The sequence below is a fragment of the Chelon labrosus genome (genome assembly GCF_963514085.1).
Source record: "Chelon labrosus genome assembly, chromosome: 19".
NCBI classification, from domain to species: domain Eukaryota; kingdom Metazoa; phylum Chordata; class Actinopteri; order Mugiliformes; family Mugilidae; genus Chelon; species Chelon labrosus.
The window spans coordinates 9,622,708-9,642,138 of NC_140352.1; the positions used below are offsets into that span (position 1 = coordinate 9,622,708).

At 39.6% G+C, this 19,431-nt stretch overlaps 1 protein-coding gene across 1 annotated transcript; it reads right to left on the bottom strand.

Annotated features, from left to right (window-relative positions):
- Positions 1-1,550: 1,550 nt before the first annotated feature.
- On the bottom strand, positions 1,551-18,913 carry LOC311504139 (alpha-N-acetylgalactosaminide alpha-2,6-sialyltransferase 1-like). Its single transcript, XM_084567136.1, has 9 exons — positions 18,646-18,913; positions 18,243-18,492; positions 17,847-18,009; positions 17,144-17,306; positions 5,873-6,011; positions 5,695-5,798; positions 4,966-5,049; positions 4,159-4,258; positions 1,551-3,014 (listed from the first exon to the last, which is right to left on the bottom strand). Exons 1-9 carry the CDS (start codon positions 18,744-18,746, stop codon positions 2,811-2,813), a joined length of 1,308 nt encoding a protein of 435 aa, XP_084423262.1. The 5' UTR covers positions 18,747-18,913; the 3' UTR covers positions 1,551-2,810.
- Between the last annotated feature and the right edge of the window lie 518 nt (positions 18,914-19,431).

A 19,431-nucleotide genomic window follows, 5' to 3' on the forward strand; every position in this document is an offset into this window, starting at 1 on the left:
GGCTGTGGATTGTAGAGTGGATTGTATAATGACAATGAAGCTACTTTCCTTTCCTGTATTTCCTGAGATACTTTTTAAATACTTTTACTCAAGTATTTTTTTAAGCAAATACTTTAGTACTTTACTTAAGTAATATTTTGACTAAGCTACTTTTACTTGTATTGGATTAATATTTGACAAGGAGTATCTGTACTTTTACTCAAGTAGCTAGTGAAGGTGTGTACTCTGTCCACCTCTGGTGCTAATACTCTTTGGAAAGGTTTGCACACGTGCTTCTGAAACTCAGGAGTTAAATACCCCCCAAAAAGATTAAAATAAGATTAAAAAAAAAGATTTAATAATTATATATTTTCTAGAGGGAAATTATATATATAAAAAAATCAAAGTGTACGTTTTAAAATGGGTCTATTACTGAGTACAGAGAGTGACACTACACCACGGGAATGCTTGACTTGGCTTGGTTTCAATGTATGTGCTTATACTCTTTGGAAAGGTTTGCGTATGTTTGCGGAAGATCGCAACTGGAAAACCTGTATCGTGTGAGGATTATAGCAGACCCTGTTTCCAGTGAAGACATGTTGAGAACAATGTTGTTGTAACACAATTTCGTTGATGTTTTTGTTGGCTTGTTTGATTTGTTGCATATGAGATTATGAGAATTTGACTAACAATCACAAGCTTCATTCATTCATTCATCTTCTGTACCCTGGAGCCTATCCCAGCTGTCATCGGGCGAGAGGTGGGGTACACCCTGGACAGGTCGCCAGTCTATCGCAGGGCTAACACAGAGAGACAGGCAACCATTCACTAAATTCTTATATTAGCGTATAATATCTGTTGAATCTGTCATTTGTTTGATGAAAATGAAAAAGTTATTTTTATGCAGGAATTTACAAAATTTGTATGTTTTAAAATTGGACTGTTAACATATGGAAAGTGTGACACTGTACCGTGGGAGTACGAGCACGTGACAAACCTACAGCATGCAGAAAATCGTACGACTTGTCTCAACAAACTGATAAGTCATGTGATGTTAATGAGCATTTAACTTCAATAATCACAAGCTGCCGCCAACTTTATATGTATGAAAGACTAATTGTTAGTTTTGCCATCGATCCAAGAGCCTTTCAACAGTTTATCAATCAGGTGCAGAAATTGCGAAACGCATGTCACAATCAGGGAAAACACAAGTACTAAGGCAACCAATGATACAAGCTACAAACACACATCTCAGCATTATATTAACTACCAAACACAACAAAAAAAACATCTTTGGAAAATCTTATTTGACGTCTACGTTAGTGCTTTATTTATGGTCTATGTTGCAGCCTGTATAGTAGTACCAGGGGGAGCTCGACGTGCTTTGGCTTCTCTTGTGTTGTCATGGCGTCCACTTTCTTTACAGTCTACGGCGTCAACTGTGGGTGGGGGAATTAGGTTATTGTGATATCTGCCTGGCCCATTTGTGAAAAAAAAATGCCTTTGAATCAAACTGAATATCTCAAGAATGCCATCGGCCACCATCTTCAAATTCTGCACAAGCTTTTAATCAGAGTTTAATCGTCTCACGAGGCAGTTTGTTTTTCCCATAGCTCAACAAATTACACTTATAACATGACACGGCTTTCCACAAATATCCAACAAGATAAAATGTTTGCAAACTGTTGGGTGTCGTGTGTTGATGCTTTATATCCAAAAAGTCACTGTGATGTCTGAAAGTTTTGCAAAAACATCTTTATTAAATACCCTCAAAGAAAGTCTTCATTGCAGATATTATACGAGTCTTACAACAACCATGCATGCAACCATGCAGCAGTGAGGCACTATTCATATTGACAGATGAGTGTCAACTACTTCTGTTCGTTCACAGTTTATGTTTCACTGACTGAAAGCTTTTACTGCACCGTGTAGCTGTGCGTCCGGCTTGCAAGGAGACATTACTTCAAAAAACAAAGAGAGTACCAACTCATTAACTCCAAGAAAACATTGACATGCGTAATAAATAATAATCTTACATACCCCTCTACACAACGGCGCACCCTATTTCTCACGAGTATTATTATGTTGCGCACAATTAATCAAGTATATTTTGTTATTTCATGTGAACCATAGCAACAAAGAGTGAAAACCACTTCCATATAAAGGAAATCACACTTAACTTTAAACCCGCAAAAGATAACGTACCAATAATAACCCGAGAAACAGGCCTTTTGGCTTTTGACTTTAAATTCTTCATGTGAAAACCCCCTTGACCCATGAAGGACATTCAGTGCATCAACAATACCCCCCCATCTACCCTAATGACACGCACCAATACTTTGAACTACGGGGATAGCATACATATATATATTTGCCTAGGGCACAAACAACAATAAACGACCAAGTGAGGATCAGTGCATCAAAAAGACCAACGAATAAAAGTGACTGGGTGGCATTTTTGTCAGAAAGTGCAACACAACGATGTACACAGAAGTGCAAAGTCAGACAGTGCCATACCTGTCCCACTCCCTCACATCCATAATTATATTCTTACTTCACAACTTGCCATACAAATTAGTACTGGGGCAAAAATTATGTCTGGTGCTTCGCAGTTTGTTTGTTTTTTCAAATTGTTGAACTTTCACTTCCTCCCAGACGCGGTCTGTTAAGAAAAACCACAAACAGTAAAAAAAAAACAAAAAACAAAAAACACAATTATCACAACTAATCTGACAGCCTCATTATGTCTTAAAAGATATTATTGTTATCCACCCTATGTAAGGGAAAACACACCCTAACGTCTTAATTCCGCTACTGCCATTCTTGATGTATTAGTGTTGCTTCGCCTTTTCCGTCCCCGACTCAGATTTCTGATATAGCTTAATTATTTTTTTGTCGTGAAGACTTTTCCACAAATTCTTCTCCATAATGTAGTCGTGGTTGCTGTAGAAAATGACATTGGTTCTAATCTGCTTCTCGAAATAGTAGTTGGAGTATTTGCTGTAGTCTTCCGTCATGAATCCGTATGCATTCACCTGAGGATGACGGACAGAAAGAAAGAAAACACGGATGACAGGTGGAGGGTTAGACTTCTTTTGGTCGTAATAATGAGCTCAATGATCAGGGGTTTTCCCCTTGGAAAATATGGATTACATGTCAAACTGCAAAGCCAGTAAAGCACTTGGCACTGTGGACTCTTTACAGTTGGCTTTAAGATTTTATTTTGATTGTTGGGACCGGCAGGACAAGATCTGTGTGTATAAACAGCATTGCCATGCCTAATGCAGGTTTGCTTACCTGTTATCTCTCATGATCAGGCCCTTTGACATCCATGGATGCCACTGGTAGGGCACACGTAATATTTCTGCTTATATGGAAAACCACTGGAATCCTAGTTGTCATGGATTTGTCCCAGCCTCACAATAACAATAACATATCTATGATACAACCTCATGATTGAAGCCTTAAAGCTGCTATTACAGCTAGCAAATGTGTGATGCATTCGACTTTAGTATTCTCTGATGTCCCTTTGCAGCAATTACAGTTTAGGTGGAGTAAAACAGCACTGCGGCCTCAACGTACTGGCCCAACTCTTCCATCTTTGGGGCTCTTCTGTTGGTCTTGCAAAGTTTTCTACCACAACTTCAGCGGGCTGCTACCACCTTCTTCGCAATCCCACCTCATTAATTATCATAACCTGAGGGAGTAAGTTCTAAACAGCACAAAACCCTACATGTAACTCTGAAGGAGCCAGATCGTATCAAATCCTGCATATAAACGTCCACATGAACAAAGTTCACAACAGACAGGTCGGCATTTGGCAAATCATGGCAAAACTGTCATGAAGTGCTTGAGGTACGTATTATAATAATACATGATTAATCCATGTAAACCTGTAAAAACATAGTTTCAGTCTTGCAGAATTTGTTTTGATTACCAACTTTTTGGGTTTTTTTTCCAGCTTAGCCTCATGACTTGACATTAATCCCATACCAGTCACAGGATTCAAAAAGCTGCTACAATCAGGTGCACTTCCATAAACTCCAAATGAACAAGCTGATTGTGACTTGCCCACTTTTTCACAACTTGGAACTGTAAAGGCAAAGAACCGCACCACAAGGACCAGTGGGTCATGCTGTGTTATCTGGTATTTTCTCGTGATTTGTAATGTTGACTTACTGTGTCACAGGTGTGCAGAGCCAAGAAGAGCGTGAAAGCCCCATTGGTTGGTCTGACTATCGGCCAGAATGAAGCATTCACATTAGGTGACAATAAGAATCTGTGGGGCAATAATAAAAAAAAAAAAAATCAAATGAACATGTACGTATAAAATTCACATTGTGCCGTTTTAAACAATAGACGTCTGCTCGTCAGGATTTTTGGTGATTGCACGTCATAGACATGTGATGTAGTTTATAAATAGTTATACTCTATATGTAGGGTTAGCCCTAACCTTAACCCTGATCCAGATAAGTCCTGCATTTAATTAAGTAAGTATAATCATGAAAATGTAGGCTACTGTAAAAATGTACTTTGGACTATTTTACACTGGACTGCAACTGATGATTATTTTCATTTTTGGATTAATCTTCTGATCATTTTTCATTTACTGACTGGTTTGTACAAATTCTGAGAATAGTGAGAAATGTCATCAGTTACCCAGAGCCGAGAGTGACACCTTCACAATGTTGTTTTGTAAAACTAGCAGAGCAGACCTCGAAATGATTAAAAACATACTGTATTAAAATACATAAAAGGGAATTCAGCTTCAATAACCATTAAATATTATTCCATGAAAAAATACTTTAAAGCCAATTCATGCCAGTACATTTAGTGAACGATGCATTATGACTTTGTGACGCCCAGGATTCAGAATTTGGGATTTGACTTGGGACTTGACTCACCTGTTACCATTACAGTTTAATTTATAAGAGCATACGATTTAAACCACAGAAAGTTTGGATGGGTGTTTGACAGGAGGCTGACCTGTTTCGTACGTATCGGAGGAAGTCTTGGTGCAGAACGTAGAAGCGGCTCTCGTTGTACTGCCCTGAGTAGTACGTCCTTGGCCTGGAGGGTTAAAATACAAAAGCAACAGTTGAAAACAAGCTGATGAAAGGTGTTCATTTATGTTTGTACAACATTGAGGCGGGGCTGGGAACACGCCTCAGGTTACACATTATTCTGCTGTTGATTTACTGTCAAGATTGTTGGTAGCTGCTGACATATGGGTGCATGTCTGCTGTATGAGAGCACAACGACAAAGAGTTTGAACTGAAAACCGACAGAATGGCACTATTGAGTCTGATGCACACACATGCACAAACAGTGTGTCGTGAATTTGCGACATTCGGCGACAAGGGGTTAAGCTTAAAGTTTGTGATTCCTTTTTAAAATTCAGTAAATACACTGCCTGGCCAAACAAAACGCCACACACTCTAATATTTCGTTGTACCACCTTTAGCTTTGATTACAGCAGGCATTTGTTGTGGCATTGTTTTGATAAGCTTCTGCAATGTCACCAGATTTATTTCCATCCAGTGTTGCATTCCTCCTTAGATGTTTTCTCTGCTTGATGCATCCCAATGATTCCCATCTTTTCAACGACCACAGGATGTGTCTTTAGACATGGTTGTTTAAGAAATGAGAAGCTGCTCATTGCATCAGTTGGGGTTAAATAACTTGTTGTCAGCTGAAAGATAGCAAGATATTTACAGAGTTTTGTGGTACGGGCCCGCACGGACACTTTCTCCCTTCAGAAGACCCTCCAGCCACTGGAAGTCCCTCATTCCTTCGGGAATCATGACGTACTTTATCCCCTGCCAAAGAGGACAGATGTTATCTTTTTTTGAGTATAAACAACATCACACCATCTTCGTTTAAGTTTCAGTACCTCATCGTGAGGGGCAGACGTGTAGCCGTACTTCTTGTACACATATCGAGATGTAGTGATGGAGTGGGCCGTGTGAACGTACACAGATGTTCTGTGTCCTACATCTTCCTCATAACCCTGGGTCACAGCACCATTCACCCTGCAGATGAAAAACAGAGGATTGTCAAGCACGGACCTGTGTTAGAATATTCACTGGCTTGTTTGACATAATACTCCAGTATATTGACTGATTCATAACAAGACGTAACTATAGTATTAAAAATTGAATTTTAAGCCTTGCCCTGAACTGGTGCTTAAGGTTCCCCTGTTTTCAGAGTTACATGCAACCATTTTTACAAACTGTGGCATCATCCGGCTAACGATACAACAACAAAAGGAGTGCATGGCAAAACAAAAAGCTTGTTTAAATTTGATTTCAGCAAACGTGATTGCCAACCACGAACGATCAGGATTTTTTTCCGACCACATTTCTTCCTCAAAGACGATGGTTCCTCACTTTCCTTCCAGTTTTTAATAATGTGTTGGACAGTTCTTAAACCAATTTTAGTAGTTTCTTCAATCTCCTTAGATGTTTTCTCTGCTTGATGCATGCCAGTGATTTGACCCTTCTCAAACAGACTAACATCTTTTCCACGACCACAGGATGTGTCTTTAGACATGGTTGTTTAAGAAATGAGAAGCTACTCATTGCATCAGTTGGGATTAAATAATTTATTGCCAGCTGAAAGATAATCACCCATGCAGTAATTATCCAATAGGAGGCTCCTACCTATTTGCTTAGTTAAATCAAGGTGGCGACTTTTATTTTGGCCAGGCAGTGTATTACAAATTTAATTTTAAGCCTTGTTTCCCTGTTTTCAGAGTTATATGCAACCATTTTTACAAACTGTGGCGTCATCTGACTAACAATACAACAACAAAAGGAGAACATGGCAAAACAAAGAACATTGGGTATGAGTTAAATAAGATGAACTTATACCCACTTATGCCTTAGTGGTTACAACGCTATTTTTATCTCTGTAATTTCCTCAAGCTCAAGATACCATTGTCAGAAAAGTTGTGCAAGGAGTGCAGGGAAGAACAAAGAAAACTGGGTATCAGATGAACTCATGCCTGAAAGCAGTTATCAGCCACATCAACGTCATCAGGAATGACACATGGTTATTCAGTGTCTTTTTTCCTCCAACTCTCAACTCAGTAAAAACTTGCGCAAGATGTGATGGTAATGCACAAAAGAAAACTGTTCCCACTCTGTCAGAACAATAGACATACCAGTCGTGTCTTACAGGTTTATGTAACAACATAAACAATGGGCACAATGGTCAAAAGTCGTTCCATCTTCTTAACCTGCTAGAAATTCAAGGGCTGTGAGTAAAGATTTATCAGCCTCCATTGTTATGCAAGTTCACACTAAACAAGAACTAGTTCAAGTTCATAGTTCACATTTTTTAATTTTAAACTAAGTTCATAGACTCTTAAAGGAACAGTTCGCGTTAATGTTTTCTGTTTTTTTATTTTTTTTTTCTCAATGAGCAGCTTTGAGCTATTCTTGTTCAACAGAATCTCTGACTGACCTGCCCATCCATCCGCAGCCTGTGATATTTTTTCCACCAGGATCTGTACTGCTTTTTTGAATAACCATTGACTGCATTAAGAATCCATTGATGGAATAACCTGGTCATTCAGTATATTCAGGTAGTCAGCTGACCTCATTCTTTGGACACATAATGTTGCTGAACCTAGACCTGAGCAACTGCAGCAACCCCAGATCATAGCACTGCCCCCACAGGCTTGTACAGTAGACACTAGGCATGATGGGTGCATCACTTCATGTGCCTCTCTTCTTACCCTGATGCCCCCATCACTCTGGAACAGGGTAAATCTGGACTCATCAGACCACATGACCTTCTTAAATTGCTCCAGAATCCAATCTTTATGCTCCCTAGCAAACTGAAGAATTTTTTTCCGCTTAGCCTCACTGATTAGTGGTTTTCTTAAGGCTACACAGCTGTTCAGTCCCAATCCCTTGAGTTCCCTTCACATTGTACATGTGGAAATGCTCTTACTTTCACTATTAAACATAGCCCTGAGTTCTACTGTTGTTTTTCTTCCATTACAAATTTAATTTTAAGCCTTGTCCTGAACTGGTGCTCAAGGTTTCCCTGTTTTCAGAGTTATATGCAACCATTTTTACAAACTGTGATCCAGCTAACAATACAGCAACAAAAGGAGTGCATGGTAAAACAAAGAACACTGGGTATGAGTTAAATAAGATGAACTTATACCCACATCACATCAGCGTCAACAGGAATAACACAGCCTTTATGGTTAAAACAGTATTTTTGTCTCTGTAATTTCCTGCTCTCATTTCAGATCAGATCGAAATACCATTCTTAGAAAAGTTGTGCAAGGAGTGCAGGGAAGGACAAAGAAATCAGATCATGACGACATCACCAGGAATGAAACATGGCTAAATCAGTGCCTTTTTTCCCTCCAACTCTCAACTCTCCTTTTGGAAAGGTAAAGAAAAGAAATAAATAAAAACTTGCGCAAGGTGTGACGGTAATGCACAAAAGAAAACCGTTCCAGCTCTGTCAGCATATATACACACCAATCATGTCTTACAGGTTTACGCATAACATAAACCAGGGATGGGCAACTGGCGGCCCGTGGGCAGTATGCGACCTCACTCGACGTGGCCCTTAGATTCATTTTTGAAAATCATAAAACTGTATCCTCTGCGGCACTGAATCAGTTGTAATGACACAGTTGGCGACTAGATAACGCCTGTAATGCAGACGCCGCCTCGCACGCGCTTCCACCGGGTCTTCTCTACCAGTGAAGACGAGACGTTGCGCCGTGGCTAAGAGCGGAGGAAAGAGAAAACTTGATCGAAAAAATCGCGTCTTTCAGGTGAAAGAAGGTTATCTGTTCACAGAATGTAAAGGCAAACCTATGTGCTTAGTCTGCTTAGAGACGTTATCTGCCATGAAAGATTTCAATTTAAGTTGCCGCTACAACACGTTGCACAAAGCTAAATACGACAAGTATACTGAAGCTGCAAGGGCTGCTATTGTAGCGGACCTTAAATCAAAAGTACGCAAACAAAGGCGGCTTTTTACCAGTGCCCACTGCTGATAGTGGCGAGGTAGAGTGGGTAGGGGAAATGTTAAACTGTTTCTTGGTGTAAAAATGCACAACTTAATTAAAAATAAATAAATAAATCACAGTAAGTGGTTATTTTTTGTTTGCTTCAATAAACACACACATATATATATAATTATAAATATATATATAAATATATTCTAATTATACACACACAAACATATTTTAAATGGCAGTTTTATCATATCTGGTTAAGTGCGCGGTCCTATGTGGCCCTCTGGTAGTGTCGATGAAAAATTGTGGCCCCCTCCATCATTTAGGTTGCCCATCCCTGTGCTAGACATTCAAGGGCTGTGAGTAAAGTTTTATCAGCCTCCAGTGTTGTGAAAGTTCACACTAAACAAGAGCTAGTTCAAAGTTCAGTTCACACAGATAAAAAGTTCACATTTTTTAATGTGATGTTTAAATGTAGGACCTGGCTAGGTTATAATAAACAAGTCAAAGAACATGAAGGTTAACATCATGTTCAGTTTTCGCCTTCCAATCAGAGATAAATACCTGTCTCCACTGTAAAAACATTATTGTTTCATGGGCGGACGGTGACAGTCTGGCAGCGACTGGTAAACTTTGTGGAGCAGACGTTGGACCAGTCTAGTAAGTTCTCAGTAGTAGTAGCAACATATCCTCATCTTGACATTAACACACAGCATGAAATATAATGCCCATTTCATTATCATACTAGCTGATATGTACAAGTGATTAGTACGTTGGCTCAACCAGGCCACGTTGTCCGATCGCAAGTGACCAGCTTCAAGTACCTTAACATGTGTCATCTCAGTTTCGCGCTCTATATTCAAACAGACGGCAACATGATCTTACAGTAGAATATTTTAACAGTGGCTGTCTCTAAAATTTTCTGAATGAATTAGTCAAAACTCCCCTGTTGAGTAGGAGGTCAAAAGAATGCAGACAAAAGTGACCCAGACCACCTTCGATCCGATGTCTCAAATGCGATCTCAGGGGGTATTCACACCTTTTTTTTTTTTTTGCACTTTTCATGCACCTCATGTTCTGTAATGACAAATAAAACCTTAAAACCTCCTCCACAGCTCCTCCTTTTTATGCCGTTTATGCTCGATCATTGTCATTCATTTAAGTGTTATTGGTGCCTAATCTGCTGGGACTTTGCAGCCTTAAGGACTTTTTCTTAGCATCTTTCAGCTCATTGTTCTGGTCTCTTATGAGCAGCTTCCAGGTGCATTTGACAGTTTTTCAGTCTAAATGCAAAACATCAACTCTGGTCATTTTTCATATTCCGCACCATGAAAATGAAGAGTTGACGAGCATCACCTGAGTTAAATATTTCATCTTCCATGAATAAAATCTAATCATCATATATTTTATTGAATTTTCTTTGCATTTGCTTTCGTTGAGTCTCTACAAGAACTGTGACGGCTTCCAGACGAACGTCTTCATGTGTTGGTGTTTGGGGAGTGGTTCACAAGGAGTCATGAATGACTCCTGGGTTGTTGTGATTGCTAACCCATGGTATTTCTATATGTGCCTTTCACACCCTCTCTTTCTTCTGTGGTTTGGTTTGGATGAACTTTGTTTACTTTTTTTTCTCCTGAACTCGCAGTCGCTCACATCTAAGGACATTGCGTGAGTATTGATTCAACAACTCCCTTGTGAGCATCATGGCCTGTGACTGCACTATAATTAGTGATGCAGTGCTACGCAATGCAAACTATTGACCCCCCTCATAGCAAAGCTATGGGGGTCAATAGTTTGCAGTGCGAAGCACTGCAAACTATTGTTCTTCACTACGTTTTTCTTCTTATTAGTGATGCAGTGCTACGCAATGCAAACTATTGACCCCCCTCATAGCAAAGCTATGGGGGTCAATAGTTTGCAGTGCGAAGCACTGCAAACTATTGTTCTTCACTACGTTTTTCTTCTTATTATTATTATTATTATTATTATTATTAAACTTTTTCCTACGCATTTTCGAAACCTTTCAACTCAAATACCGTTCGTCGCACACAGACACAAAATACATCAAAACGTGCGTCTCGATCGGACTCGGTGTGCTTCTATACAGTTCTTTCAAACAAGATTTTATCGTGACGTAGTCGCGAAAAAACTGCGACAAATTTCCCTATTGAAATGAATGGAGAAGCCCGAAAAAAAAAAAAATTCAACAGACATTTTCAACAATGAACTGCTCTGGCATACTTTAACCGAGAGACTTCATTTAAACTTTAAAACGTAGGTACTCTTGCCTTCTCTTCAGAGATTCACTTCACTTGTCGACAACTTTTACCGTTTTTAAACTATGAAGCCTCAGAGTTGTGTAGATTTTTACTCAAATTTCAGGGTTTATAATGGGTGTGTATTGCGCGGAATGTTTGTGCTAGAGTGGATGACATCATCAGCTAGAGTGAGGAGGGGAGAAGAAAGTTAGTCAAAAAACTGCACAGAAACTGCTCCCGTGGCCACAAATTTCACACGACAGACATAATTTATACATAGAAACGTAGGAAAATGTGTCTTCTCACTCAAATTCGTCTGCTAAAGCTGTAAGTCTTATAGTTTTGGCGTCAGACACAAAGATGCGCCAGCAACACCCACCCACAGCTCCATAGACTGCCATGTTAAAAAGGCAGGGAAATTTCTGGAGGAAAGCAGACGTAACCTTTCTTTGAATCGCTTTAATAGGTCACATTTCTTCATTTTACCCACAAACTGCATATGTAGACGTTCAGGAAAGCCTCAAGATGCCCAAAGTTAAGTCGGTTCAATGATTGGAAATACGGTTTGGCCACAAGTCCTTCCTGTTCGAGGCGATTTTTCAGCATTTTCTCTCTCTTTCCCCGTCTTCCAACTGACATTCGAACAGGAGCAGTTGACCCTGGTAGCCATGACAACCAGACCCCAACCAGCTTACACACGTTCACACACGCAGCTGCTGGGGACGAGAGGCGGGAAAAGAGCTCTCAGTGGAAAACATGATCTGCCAAAACATTAAAACCCCCCAAACCATTACTGCAGTACTGTAGGGGGCCAGAACCTGACATTGTGACCTTTTCCTTTATTTTAAACACAAATTATATCTGGCTGCTTTGCTGAAACTCCTGACACAACATCCCTGACCCGTTTCCTTCATCTTATTAGGTCAGTGAATACCTCAACTGGTAACAGACGCTAACTACTAGCCGCCCAGTGATTTAGCCGACGACTAGCCTTCCAGCATAGCTCATGTATGTTAGCAAGCTAGCGGAGCTAACGGAGCTAGCTAGCCGCTAGCTAACCGCCGCGGACTCAACCGCGGAGTTAGCCTCGAGCTAACCGCGAGCTAGCCTCGAGCTAACCGCGAGCTAACCGGGATTTAACCGCTAGCTAACCGGGATTTAACCGCGGACCCGCGGGAGTTAAACACGAATTAGCCGCGGCAGCTGGCCGTGAGCTAACGCGGAGGCTAGTGGGGTTAGCCGCCGGCTAATTCGCCGCCTTGCTAACGGGTGCTTATCACAGTAATAATGTTGAAGTTTTACAATTTAAAGGGAAGATATTTTTAAATTAAACTGTGTCAAACTGAAAAATATATTATTCCACCACATAAAGTAGGAAACATTTATGGCTTGCAACAACATTAATGACAGTATATATATATATATAATTGGAGTAATTTAATATAATATGATGTTTTTAATTAAATAAATAATGAGCTGTTGAACACTCATAAGAGTTATATTAAGTATGTTACATAACATTATTTGACATGTCTATTTGTCTGCCTATAGTTTTCCTCCAGCTGATCCAGACAGACTGCAGTGACGTCCAACATGAGACAAAGAGCTGGACTCGCAGGACAATTTGAAGGTCTTCACTTCATCGCTGATTCCTTGTTACAGCCTGGATGTGTTAAGTTTAATATTATTGTTTATCTAACTGTAAGACTGTGCCGTAAACTGTTCAACTATTGCTCAGGTAGGAGTAATGAGTTTTATTGTTAAAATTATTATGATTAACGATCAATTGTTACGATTTGCTCGTTCTTTGTCTGGGGATCCTAGTGAGATCCCTCCCACTCTCTTCCTTATTTGATGCTGGCTTTCAGGTGGAGCTGGGAGGGGTCTGCTGCCTGTACCTGCCCTTCAGTTTGTAGAAGGGCGTAAAGGACGACCCTTCTCAGTGTCTCTCTCTCTCAGCCAGGCCTACTGCATCCTCCTCATCCTGTTTGGTTTGTTGTACCCTGCATGACATCAAACTCACACCCATCCAGTCAGAAGGAACCAGGCCTTAAATGACTATTTGAGTTGTGCTTTTTGTTATAGCTGCTGCTCATGGTAGTAAAGACATGCTACTTAGTAAAGACACTTTCATACCTGTCTTGACGTGACCATTACTTTTTGTAGTCAAACATGGATTATATTATGACTATATGAACAGGTGATCATTAAAGCATCATAGCATGGTAGCATCATGGTAGCATCATTAAAGCATCTTAGCATCATAGCATTGTAGCATCATTAAAGCATCTTAGCATTGTAGTATCTTAGCATCATAGCATCTTAGTATAAGGAAAACACACACTTTATGACAACTACAGATGTTTAACATGTGTCTGCTTTGTTATTAGCTTGTTGCTTACATTTACTTATAACATTTGAAAGACATTTCAATTTTTTTGCATTGTCTTTGATAGGATTAAAGGGTTCCTGTGCTTCGACAGCTGAGAGTGATCATCGTTGATTCATCGCCCTCAACCATCGCAGAGCAGTATCGCCACCTCACCCACACACATACATTCACCACACCTTCATCTACACAGATTTAATTTAAGTATAACATATTACATTAATTTGTCTTAGATTAGATTATTTTACATTAGTTAGTTAGAGTTTAGGTAAAGGTTAGGGTTTAGGTTAGTTTGATAGGTTTGATAGCCTGTTAAGCTTTGAAAAGTATTTTGTCTTGTTTTTTTTTTCTGTCTATTTTTTGTCAGCAGGATGCCTAGGAAGTCCAGACGTTCCATGGCGGTGAAGCAGCGCTGGAGGAGGCTCGACCTGGAGGAGCTGAGGTCCACCCCTTCCCCCCTGGAGGTATTTACACAGTAGATAAGCTTCTGTGCCACAATGACATCTGTCTGCGTGAAAATGGCTCTAGAAATGTTACATCTATTGTTTTCTCCTTAACTGCTGAGTTCTGTATGTGTTTGGTCTTAATGTTTCATCAGACGTCCCCCCCGGCCGGAGAGGAGCCTTCCCACCGACCCTGCTCTCAAGCTCGTCCCCCCGTTCGTGCTCGTGAGTATCTCTCAATGATCAATAAATTAATTCATTCATTCAGCATTGTAGCATCTTGGCATAGTAGCATCATCGTAGCATCGTAGCATCGTACTATCACAGCAATATAGCATGGTATCGCAGACTGCTGCGGCCACTGCATCACTCTCGCGATTTCCCGCAGGGGAATTGTCTAGTTATATTTATACTGTCATTATTTTTTGTCTTTCTGTGTTCTGAAAAAAACAGGTTCTTTTGTATGTCTGTTGTGACATGTAGCTCTGATAGAGAAAACAAAACTTGTTATCTTCATGCCTTGGCAGGGCATGGCACATTCGGCACACCTTACCCTCTTGTAAGGCATGCCAAATGTGCCATGCCAAATGTGCCATGCCAAATGTGGAATACGCAAGCTGATGGTTTGGTTAGCATGATGCCAAAACTCTTGACCTATCCTTTTCTTAACAAGCTAACAGGAAGAAGGTGAATGAGTAAAATGGCTGTACTACTAAGTGTGTCACTGAATTTTAGCTCGAAAGTCACCAGAGACAGACAAATGAATTAAATAAAAATAGAATCTATTTTCCATAAAGTCTGCTATAAAACATCCTACAGGGAAATTTCTCATCTGTTTTCCAGAAATTATGAAGTAAAAATATATGAATACAAAATTTAAAAACAAGAACAATAATATGTGTGTGTGTGTGTGTGAGACGGGGGGGGGGGGGGGGGGGGGGGCGCAATATGTGAAGGTTCACAATGGATTGTTATTGTTAACCCAGTGTTTTTTTTCTGTATCACTATTACGAGCCGTGGGTGCGGTGAAAATCATTTCTATTGTGAGGGCAGCTTTCTTCTTATCTGGGTCCAACCTTTATCACAACAGGAATTTGTTCTGGAGAATTTTGCCTTTATTTGATACAGAGAGTGATAAAGACAGAGGAAGATTGTAAGATATCGCAGGTGTGTGACAGCAAGAACCCGTGTAAGAGTACATTGTATATCCCGACGAAGCTGTCGCATCAGTCATAGATGCCAAGACAATGACAAATATGTAAGCGGTTTCCCAGTCAGGTAAAGAGTAACGACAATAGAGAATGAAAAACAGGTTTATTCCGTGGAAAAAAAATTCTGCTCAAACTAATAAAATCTTGCCAAGATATAAACAGTCCTTTGAGGCCTTCTGAAATGGAATGGTGTGGATGGCCATGAGAAGTTTTTTGAAATGCCTTTTGAAGCTTCTTTAAGTTATTATATTTTTGGATATACCATGACCTGCATGATTGAGAACCTTTTCCATATGAAAATAAGTGACATTCAAATTAATCCCAAGCCAGAAAATTCAGCCAAAGTAAAGACTGTTTCGGTGAGAAAAGAAGTCTCCAAGAGTCAAAGTCCATGCATCAACAATGAACACGCAGACAATAATGGACAAACGAATCAACCATAGAGTTGTTGGTCGATATAGCTGATGGTTTCCAGGTCAAATGTTGTTCAAAAACTGCCAACACACACACAAATAACTCAATATCTGTGACACAAATAACTGCCAAAATATCAGATTGCTCACACTAGTGTAAAAAACAATACAGTTGAAGCTGTAATGGAAATTTACTAATAATATATGTAATCTCATACATCCTCAAAATTCAAAACTGCCTATTTGAACACGAAACCACCCGCTCTGGCGCCACTGTCTGCGACACACAGTAGACATGGTTGATAAACACCGACGACAGCTTTCTGACAAAACATCCTTGAACCAGCCGTGAAGCATGTCCCCTGGGACTGTCACTCCAGTCACCGATTCAACTGCAAATTCTGCATCATGTAGTACTTGAATATAATCTGAGGCCATCTGCCTGAAAGTTCAAGGACATATTAAACAAGATATAGATATTAAGTTCACCGATAAATCCATGAAGGACTGGCTCCAAGAGAAGGATGTTTGGTGGAAGAATGGTCAGAAATTTGCTGGTGGATCTGTTAAAGGACGTGATAGTTGATTTTGAAACCAAGGGTGTACTGTTACATTAACTCTTTGAGTATCTTTCTTTTCCAAGTCCTATATCTGTGTCGCAGAGGATCAAATGTCAAGTCAATAGAGATAATGGATACTGTTGTTTTTGGAATCAAATCTCCACCATAGCTCAATATTGGCTAATACAGGGAGTGACAAGTGCTATAGCTGCTACCTCTTATCTAATGTACATCTTAACGGACACGTCCAGTCAGTCCATTAGTTTTGAAACCTTACAACTAGGGGTGTAACGGTACACACAAGTCAAGGTTCGGTAAGTACCTAGTTTTGGGGGGTCACGATTCAGTACAACAGGGAAAAAAGCAACAAAAACTCGCACATAAGACTAGCTTTTTTCATTTATTTTGAACGAACACCAATTGATAGATAAAAACCAGCTCCTGTTATAAAAGTAAAAAAAAATAAAAATGGACATATCGGGGTGATGCCGATTTATGTGCGTTAGCATGTTTGACATGTACTCCACCTTCACGAAACATCTTTGTCCGGTCCACCACTCGCGTGCCATCGCCGTTACGTTGCACCGGGAAACCAAAGAGTTCCCCTAGTGATTTAAATTAAGCCGGCGGCTCTTACAAACCCACACTTCTCTTAGTACATCCATCCATGCTCCACACTCTCTATTACTTTTCTTCTTCGTCTGTTTTTCTTCTTCTGTAGGCTAATAACGTTTTTTTTTTTTTGTTAAAAGGCTACTCACTCAGACGTAGCTTTTCACCGTATGACTGCGTGCATCAAACCATCACGCCTGTACCGTGACACCCCTACTTATAAACGCACTAAATGGAGCTTGACAAAAAACAAAATCAAACATTTTCTTCCCACCCTCTTTCTTACCGGAAAATATAATCATGAGAGTCGATCTCTGCACCGACTTTGGAGCCATTGAGGATTCCTGCCGTACCCACCACAGCGCAGTGCACACAGCCATCACCTCCTGGTTTCGGAACGAGCAGAGGCTTTGTTGGCTTTGGAATCAGCTTCAGTGGAGGCATCGCCTCTGCAAATAAAAGGAAAACACGTGAATACGCCGCTTGGCTTATTTTCAAAAAATTTAATGAATACGAGTAGAATGGGTTACTTGTCAGGGAGTTATCAGCGTAATCAGAGGCTTGCCTCAACTTGACAGAGCCTACTAATATGTATCCCCCCAGAGGTATCAAGAAATCGGTACCAGGGCTGATATGGGCACTTTTAAAATCGGACAGGGAAAAGTTTCCTTCCTTGTGACAACTTCAAGGCAAAAAATATTACAGAGAGAATACAGAGTGTATGGTGCTGGATGGCCAGAACATTTCTGTAGAGAACACAGGTTTTCTGGAGCCGAAGTACAAGCTCCACTCAAACATTACATTAACTTCAAAAACACTATTTATTGGACTTAATACAGTGACTCAGTAAACATGTCATCTAGGATGAAACAAGGAAGACAAAAAAAGCTTTTAATATTCCTGGGAAATTAAATCTGGTTTATTTAAGATCGGGACATTTGAGTTTCAGTTCATAATACTGCCTTAAACAGACACACATAAATACCTACCCTCATACTTGTACTCCATAAAACCAAAAGGATTGTTAAAATGTGAAAGTCGGTTCCATTCGCTCATGTTGATGTTGTCTTTGTGCAGAAACAAACGTATGTTGGGAAGAAAAGTCTTCTTGAAGCTCTCATCCTTTGAGTTTCGCAGAGACTGGGCACAAGTCTAAAAATGATAAAATTTTAAATTATGAAATAAGCTAAACATTGTCAGATGAGGCAAAGAAGGTGGACGAACAATTAGAGAAATGACAGTCATCATTCAATTAAATTGATTAATTCACTGCAAACAATAAATGTATGCAGGTGACGTGAAAGCTGCTTCAGCCGTGCCAACTAACAAACTTTAAGTTAATGCATTTAAACAGATTCTGTTCTATCTTGTCTCAGCATGCTTACTGTCTGTCTAGGTGGGGCATCCTGGTTATAAACATCATCAAAATCCCACTTTGGAAGCTTGTTAAAGGATTTCCTGGAGAGGATGGGCATTGGCGTCTCAGCTGCGGCTTCTTTTGTAATTTTTGGTGTTGTCACTGGGTTTGGTTTTGTTGAAGAAGTTATTTTCTCCTGGTGTGGAGTTGAGTTTCCTTTTTTTCCAGAGAGTGTAAAGTCATGTTCGTGTAACCTGTTTCCGTTTGTGAAAATTCTCCTGGGGGAAGAGTAACAAAAGTAACAAAAGAGACATTTTATAAATATACAAAAACAAATGTACCGAATTATCTTATAATTTATCTGCAAAAAATATAGAAGTATAAGTATAAAAAAAGAAATGTGCTATTTCTGGGCAAAATATAAAGCTTACCTGAAGGGTTTTACTGAACCTTCCCATGCCAGAATTAAAAAAAGAATGCAAAGTGATATCAAAATTAACAGAGAAAAAGTCCTGGTGGCTTGGAATGCCATCCCTGAGAAGTTGAGCCTTTTTAGTTGAATGAACCAGAGTCAGTCGTTTGGACAGGTGCGTCTTTCACTCCTAAAATGTACTCACTTGATCCGTTTGACCGCGTAAGTGGGTAGGGTTGTTTGGCATGAAAAAAAAAGAACAATGAAATGACATCAATCACACACACCTAGCTGTACAGGTATCTGGTTTATATGACAGCAACAGGGAAGTTATACAGAAGTCATTTTGTGTTTTTTTTTTTTACACAGATTTATTAATTTGATGTTCTTTTTATGATTTATTAATTTGATGTTCTTTTTATGTAAAGTGTCTTTGAGTATCTTGAAAAGCGCTTTTAAATAAAATGTATTATTATTATTATTATTTATTACACAGTTGATGTTTTTATTTAAAATAAAGTGGCACATGAAAACACACCAATGAGGGCGGCTGGTGCAAGTGCAGAGTGTTCATCTGTGTTAAATACTGCCAACAAGTTCACGTGAGTATTTGGAGAAGTTCTTCAGTGGTGCATGAAGGTAAGGGCTGTAGAATATATGTGGGAGATATTTAAAGCAGATGTAAAACTTATATCAGGAAGTTAGATGAATAGATTGATAACACAGCCGCAAAACCGGTCTTCTACACTTTATAACACACACACACGTATATATATTATTCTTGCTCACCTCTGCTAGATTAAAG

Bases quoted from the DNA above. Each gene is read 5' to 3' on its own strand.
- LOC311504139 (XM_084567136.1), bottom strand. From the start codon at position 18,746: ATGGCATTCCAAGCCACCAGGACTTTTTCTCTGTTAATTTTGATATCA. The intron at 5,050-5,694 runs GTAAATATCTTG...TTAACCCTCCAG, and splicing joins GGCCCGTACCACAAAACTCT to GCCAAGGACGTACTACTCAG. The intron at 3,015-4,158 runs GTAAGTCAACAT...CGTCATCCTCAG, and splicing joins CTCTGCACACCTGTGACACA to GTGAATGCATACGGATTCAT.